General features: G+C 38.3%; 1 protein-coding gene across 2 annotated transcripts in view; it reads left to right on the forward strand.

Moving 5' to 3' along the window:
- Window positions 1-6,883, forward strand: part of LOC119780396 (protein kinase C-binding protein NELL2-like) — a 142,532-nt gene extending 135,649 nt beyond the window's left edge. For both annotated transcript variants that reach the window (XM_038280430.1, XM_038280431.1), the window contains 2 exons: window positions 3,882-4,106; window positions 6,131-6,883. In XM_038280430.1, coding sequence (XP_038136358.1) covers window positions 3,882-4,106; window positions 6,131-6,172 — 267 coding nt within the window. In that variant the 3' untranslated portion in view covers window positions 6,173-6,883. The remainder of the gene's footprint in view (window positions 1-3,881; window positions 4,107-6,130) is intronic.
- Window positions 6,884-7,720: the final 837 nt, after the last annotated feature.

The following is a 7,720-nucleotide window of genomic DNA, read 5'->3' on the forward strand; positions in this document are numbered from 1 at the left end:
ATTCACCCTCTGACTGGCAACAACACATCCCAGTCACCTTCCCTTCCAAGTGCTCTCCTATATTGCACTGCTGTCTTTCTGCCTGAACCTCAGGGCTGCTCTTTGGATTCCTTACAGCGCCCCATTACAGGAGTGCCTGAAAATCACAGCTCAGTTGAGAGGCAGCGGGGAAGCACTCTCGGCTGAAAATGAGATCGCTCTGCTTCACTCTTGCCGCAGCCGTGCTCACTGCAGGAACTTGTATGTGTTGACACAAACATACTTGAGAAGGCCAGACTTTCCTGTCACAACAGCGTAGCACACATGCAGTGAAAAAGCCTCAGCATATACATCAGCAAGTCAACATATAACCTGCAGATGTCCAGATATTGAGCATGCAGAGACATTAAAAACGCTCAATTAAAGATGCGCACATGTACGTGCATTCCAGCACTTGAAAGAGAAGGTAGGCCTCCTGTACGGTTGCTCCAGTAGCGTGACAGGGACGTGAAATGAACCTTGAATGCTGCTACACTTAGCAGAGCAATTGCTGTTCAAACTCAGCAGGGACCTTAAAATACACAGTGACAGCAGGGAGATGAGGAAAACATGTTCTCAAGACCAAGGTATGAATCCCTCTATCCTAAAGACATGCAATCATTTGGAAACCGAGAATACAGCCTCTGCAGGATGCATTCAAAACTGTACCATGATTTCCCAGATTACAATTTTTACTCCAGTAAAGTTTTTTTATTTTAATTTTTTTGTTACACTGAATTACAGACCTTCAAGTCTACACTCACCGGCCACTTTATTAGGTACACCTGTCCAACTGCTCGTTAACACTTAATTTCTAAGCAGCCAATCACATGGCAGCAACTTAGTGCATTTAGGCATGTAGACATGGTCAAGATAATCTCCTGCAGTTCAAACCGAGCATCGGTATGGGGAAGAAAGGTGATTTGAGTGACTTTGAACGTGGCATGATTGTTGGTGCCAGAAGGGCTGGTCTGAGTATTTCAGAAACTGCTGATCTACTGGGATTTTCACGCACAACCATCTCTAGGGTTTACAGAGAATGGTCCGAAAAAGAAAAAAACATCCAGTGAGTGGCAGTTCTGTGGGCAGAAATGCCTTGTTGATGCCAGAGGTCAGAGGAGAATGGCCAGACTGGTTCGAGCTGATAGAAGGGCAACAGTGACTCAGTGCCACTCCTTTCAGCTCCAACTCCACAGTCACCAGATCTCAATCCAATAGAGCATCTTTGGGATGTGGTGGAACGGGAGATTTGCATCATGGATGTGCAGCCGACAAATCCGCGGCAACTGTGTGATGCCATCATGTCAATATGGACCAAACTCCCTGAGGAATGCTTCCAGCACCTTGTTGAATCTATGCCACGAAGAATTGAGGCAGTTCTGAAGGCAAAAGGGGGTCCAACCCGTTACCAGCATGGGGTACCTAATAAAGTGGCCGGTGAGTGTAGTTATTTAAGATACTGTAAAGAAGTCCGTATTCAATCTAAAAAGCTATTTTCCATGGATGGTTTGATATGGAAAATCCATTTTCAACCAGCCTGATCCTATGTAAATGTAGGTGTGTTTCCACCATCTTTTTCTAATTCACATTTTCAAGAATCGCATTGGAAAAGCAAAATTCTGAAAAAAAACCTCCCTCAAATAAAACAATTTTAAAAAATTTTTACGCTCGCTTTAGGTAATGTTCTCACCTTGTAAAAAAGGGTAAATCTGGCAAACGGGATATGGAAAGTCTTTGAATCAGGTCTGACGCAGCACACGTTTAACTCACATGATCAGCCTTTTCTGCTGTCAGCGTCTTCCCGGATGTTCTGTTATGTTCGTAAACATGGCTGGAAGCTACATCGCCATTTCTGGCAGACAGATTAACATAAGCAACACATTCATAAAATTTTTCCACCATTGCTGATCTGGTGTCATTGCTAGATTCCAGCCTCTACTTCCCGTTTATCACAGCATGTGTGACGACATAATGTGTACAATGACATAGGACGACCTCCCACCTTGCAGTACTTGAGCAATTTGGTTAAAACATCCTAAATTCGCAATTCCTTTTTTTTTTCAAACTTTTAAAACTTCCCTTAATTTTCGTTCAATTTCATTTGCATATTATTTGAATGGAAACACAGCTGTTAACTTTCATTAACCACAACTCTTTAGTCTCATTTCACCAGCTATATACTGCCAGACATGTAAAATATAAACTATCACTTTAAAAGAACCTGCCTGTCAATATCGTATAACTGTAAAGATGTTTAAAAAAGCAACACATCATCTCTCAATCTACAGAAATCAAACAGAATACGACTACCTAAAAGTGCACCAATAACTCCACCTTTGACTGATTAGGAAAAATAATAGGAAAAATAAATAAAGGTTAGAGTGGCCTAATTAAAGTAAAGGCTGAAATGTTTCCCTTATCACATTTTAAATGGTAGATAATCCTGTAATGCAGTTAATTAAAGTCATATTTCACAGAAGATCTGGGTAAAATCTTTCCACAATGACATTTATTATTTTTAGCACAAAGAGTCTTTGAGATTTGGATAGCTTTATTCTATAATGAATTAAGTGGTCAATTATGGACTGCATTTTGTATTTACCAAGGCTATCTCTGCATGATATTAAAATGTGTTTGATGATCTTAAACATTGAAATAAGAAACTGAAAAAAATAAAAGCAATAAATCTTTAAGGGGACAGATTCTTTTTAACAGCACCATAAGGGGGGGCATTTCTAATTTTCCACCCTGTTAACATCAAGGGAGCATTAATTTCTATTAAGATGCATGTGAGCTGCACTTAAGGTCAAAGCACATAAAAAAATGGGACCATGATTGTTTGAGTCTAATTCCCAGTCAGAGATAAATGTCACCAGTTTTAATCTCTTGAAGGCATTTATTAGCATTCACTCTAACACAAAGTGGAACAGTTGCATAGTCGCATGTAAGAAAGAGGAGATTAAATCACAGTGAGATACAAAGAATGCCAAATAAGAACCCTTTTATATATATAAAAAAAATCCCTGCTATATGCTGTAGAAAGGCCAAATACAGCCCCAGTGTTATTTTGATAAGGTTTACACACAGAGAAATCCATTACTTATTGTAAAATCAACTCTTATCTCCTTTATAGGTAAATATTGTCACTAAGGCAAGTGGATCTCCCACATTGAGTGTTTGCACGACACCTGGGTATTAGCTCTGTGGGGGTCTGTATTCTTTATAGGTAAACTAATTTACTACCACTGGTCTGAAATGCTGATCTGGACGATTTTATACGATATTAAATACCCCCACTGGGACACTTATATCAAGCTTCAAACTAAGTGTCTGTTCCAGCATCTGCTGGTTTTTGTGTATTATGACTAATAAATGGCTATGGAACATGTCATATATGTCAGTGAAGAAGTAGGTCAGGCCGAGGTGAAAAAAGCACCAAGATACGGGGCAGAGGTTTGCAAAGACAGTCTGAATAAATGATGTATATTCTTAGGCCAATCGAAAAACTGCAGTGGAGAAATCCAATACTGCATTCCTGGCTCAAAGTTTGCAGTGAGATTAATATGAGAACAACAATAAGACAATTATAAAGCTGCAGCTTTTACTTCTCTAGTCTGCAGAATATGCTGACTGTGTTGGAAGATTGCTTTGCTCATCTATTTTTATTTTAATGCTTTAACAACTTTCTCCCTATCAAGTCATGATGTGTCCTCTAGTATGCTAATGTACAGTGTCAGAAAAAATACATGTATTTAAATAATGTGGATTTTTCTTTTAGGTAAATAAATGTCCTGTTGTGTTTGTTTACATTTTTGTACTATTTTTGCATCTTTCATCAAATTCTCTCCCTCTCCCCTTTGCAGCAGGGCCAGGTGGACTGCTGGCCTCTGCCCTGCCCGCCTGTGGACTGCGAGTTCACCATGGTGCCAGAGGGCGAGTGCTGCCCCCGCTGCGTCACTGACCCCTGCCAGGCCGACACCATCCGCAACGACATCACCAAGACGTGCACAGACGAGCATAACATCTCACGCTTCAGCGGCTCCTCCTGGATTAAACATGGCACAGAGTGCACTCTGTGCCAGTGCAAGGTGAGGCGCCCAGCTTCCATACTGCGCTCTGTAACAATTTGCTGATGTCCTGTTGAAAAGGTGGTATCGCTGTGGGGAAAATTTCTTGCGACAGAGCCAGTTTGTGTATTTATAAGCCCTCACTGCAGCTTTTAATTGAGCAACACACAAAATGGATAAATAAAGTGAAAATATATTTTTAGACATCAGTATAGAAATAAAAGGATTACCAATCTGGTTTTTAGTCAGGATTTAGACAGTGAATATTTGGAGACAACTCTTTATTGACTTCAGATGAGCCAAAGCTTCTTGTATTCTGTTAAAGAGACTCCCTCTCACAGCTTTCACAAGCTTTCTAAAGGATTTTCAGGTTTTTCTTTAAACTTTAGCTTCCTTTTACTCCATTTCTCTCCAGTTCTTGTACCTGACCATTAGAGCATGTGTGCAGTGTTTTGAAGTAGGGTCCTTAAAAATTTGAGAAAGGAAGAAAAAGGAAATGTTGGGCCTTAAAAAAAAAATTCTCTGCAGTGGATAAGCAGCATCTAAAGGCCTAGTTTTTACCTCATAAACATAGTGAATTTTCTATCTCTTTTCTTGCATAATTTCTTTGTGTGTTTCTGATTGTCAGCTCGCAAAAAAGATCTGATTTTAATTATTTGGGTTCTACTATAACCGATTAAGATCACAAATTAGTTGCCTATATACATCTTAATGTTTTCTTCAGATTTCAGCCCATTAACGTTGGAGCAAATTTTATTGATTTGATCATAATTTACTTAATATCCTAAGATATTTTAATATCGATCCAATTAATCATGTGAAGAATAACTTTGAAATGTTTCCTTTAATATCATGCAGTGGTGCTAATTTATTCCCAGTGTTTCAGCTACCTTCAGCCATGACCTTAGATATTAAAGAAGGGGCTTGATTAGTCGGCTTCATTGATGTTAATAATTAAGTTCAAGCTCAAAAGACATCCTTATGAAAACAACTTTTCAGCTTCCAGCCATATTTAGACAAAAAGATTCTAATTCAAATGACAGATTGCTCAGCAGGACATGAAGCCACAGCCTAGCATATAACATTACTGGCTGTGTAGCTAAGCAAACAAAAGCTGCACAGTTATTAAGACTGTTGGATGGCAAAAAAAAGAAGATAAATAAGCTATATTCACAATGAAAAAGATTTCATTAAAAAGCATCTTAATTTTCTTTCTGTATCCTTTTCTGTAGCACTTTTCGCAGGCTTGTGAAGCCTCAGTACAAAGCAGAGGACTCTGTTGGTTCTCCTGAAGCCTTCTAAGGAGGACTTTTCAAAAATAATAAACTGACCCTTTACATAAAAAGGATGGATTTAAAAAAAAAAACTGAAACCTGTTAAGAGAGACCTTTCATCTGTAGCCTCTGGCTCAGCTACAGCATCAGCGCTCTTCTGCACTGGATTAAATGAGTAGAGATGTTTGCACAATGAAATACTCTCAACTTTGCAGCTTTTTAAACTAAAGCAACTAAAACTTGATGAATAAATAAAGATGAAGACAGCAGCTCTCTGGGATTTTCTTTATTGTAACCCTGAACAGTAATTTAGACAGTAATCTATGCAGGTAATATTCCTTCAATTGTAGGTATAAATTGTTTCCTTTGGCTTTAAAACTAATCCACTCATCCTTTGCATTTACCTGACAGTGATCCTCCTTATTGGGTACAAATGATCCGGCAGTATTTCAAAATGTAGGCTTTTCAGGAGAGATTTCCATCCAACTGACATGTCCATTTTGTATGTGGCTTTGAACTGACATCTAGTTTTGATTTGGTCTTCATGACGGTAATCTGTGATTTAGTGGGTATTCACATTTAAATTCTGGGTGGAAAATTGTCTCTTTGGATCAGTTGGTTGTAAAATTACTTCCATAAAAAGCTCTGGAGGCAAATTTCAGATGTTGTACTGCAGGAAAATACAGTCTGCTGGTTTTTGAAATACAAACTATACCTATGTTAAATTCTGAGTATGACCCCCCCTTCCTTCTCTCTTTTTCTCATTTGCAGAATGGACACATCTGTTGCTCAGTGGACCCGATGTGCCTTTAGTCCTTGGCAGATCTGAAGGCACCTGTACAGTGTTCTCCATGTAAAAGAAAATCGTAACACGGCCCCTGTGTCTCCTCACTGTCCTCTTCACGGGCCTGGGTCAAATAGTGTTTGCACTGTTCAGCTTGGTTTTGACCTGCTGAGCCAGATGATTGAAGGTTACAATTCAGGTCACAGATAATTGTACATCTTTGACATTCAGGTTCTGTCATCTCTTTTTTTGTTCAGTTTAAAGCTCTTATTGTATGTTGCATACATCATCTCCTCTCATCCGGTACTTTGTGCACGTTTGGTGTTAAAGGCATCCTGCAAACAGTCTGTGACCCGCACCTGTATCCTCAAATCCTTTATACCAAATGCAAACAGATGATGGACTACAGTTTCCTCCAATCCACCTTCTCAAAGTGAACCTTTGAGGATTGCAGTTTACCCACTCTAAAAGCATTGCTACATGAATCTGTAAGATATTCCTATTACTGGCATGACTGTGCTTGATGTCCAGACATTTTTGCTGATTTCTATAATAATAATGTTTATGAAAATATTACCTTAGATAGAGAGAAAACCATTAGCTTAAGGTTCTGTTGCCACTTTAACAGTTGTCTATATGATGTGGTGCTCTGTAGAATTTTGCATTTCATCTCTTTTTGTATTTTTTTCCAAGCTTGTTACAGTGTTATGGTGAAATAAAGTATTTCCATTTACATTTAAGTTCTGGGTTTGACTCATGGATTAGTGTCATTTTATTTGATTGTGCGTCAAAAACAAACACTCTGGGTGCACAACGGATCAACCTTGTAAAAAATGTAATCAATATTCTGTGGGTATAATTTAATTAAAGTGATTAGAAAAAAAAAACTTTTCCAAGTGATTTCCACTGTAAGTGACAATCAGTACAGGCTAGGGTAATTATCCCTGCTCCTTATCCTCTGTAATAAAGCAGAAATCATTGTTATAGTACATGAATAAATAATCTGCACCTGGAGATCCTTTTAATTGGGATGTCGGTTTAATTATTCAAATGACATGAAATGATGCAAGCAGCTGGTTAGAGTAGTTTTTCTGAAAAATCAAATTGTTTTCATTAACTTTGCTACAATCCGATGGATTTTACCTATTTGAGAATTATATTATTGATGCTTTCAGTAGAAAAAAGAATCAAAATGTTTAGTTTTTTTTTTTTTTTTTTTTTTTGGTTTGCTGTGCTGAAATGCTTCGGTTGTATGTTTTATTTCGGAAGAATTAAAGATTTACTTTTATTGATGTCCTTCAGATACATTCAACGCAGCTTTTTCTCCCTCGCAAAAAGCTCTCTGAAGTTACCTGAAGACGTCACACAGGCAGAGACAACGTCATTCACAAAACAGGTTAAATTCAGAGGCAACTAGAGAGTTTTTCTGAAAATGTTTTTAAAACTCTTGTTTAGAACAACTGAACAAAAATCCCTTTGCCTCCCATTTAAGCTTGTTCAGTTTTTGGCATGATCTGAATGAATGAGAATTTGCAAAGGCCAGACAATGTTATTCTTTAGGGCATAAACACCGGCAG

The sequence above is a fragment of the Cyprinodon tularosa genome, unplaced genomic scaffold (genome assembly GCF_016077235.1).
Source record: "Cyprinodon tularosa strain WSP-4 unplaced genomic scaffold, ASM1607723v1 ctg16, whole genome shotgun sequence".
NCBI lineage: Eukaryota > Metazoa > Chordata > Actinopteri > Cyprinodontiformes > Cyprinodontidae > Cyprinodon > Cyprinodon tularosa.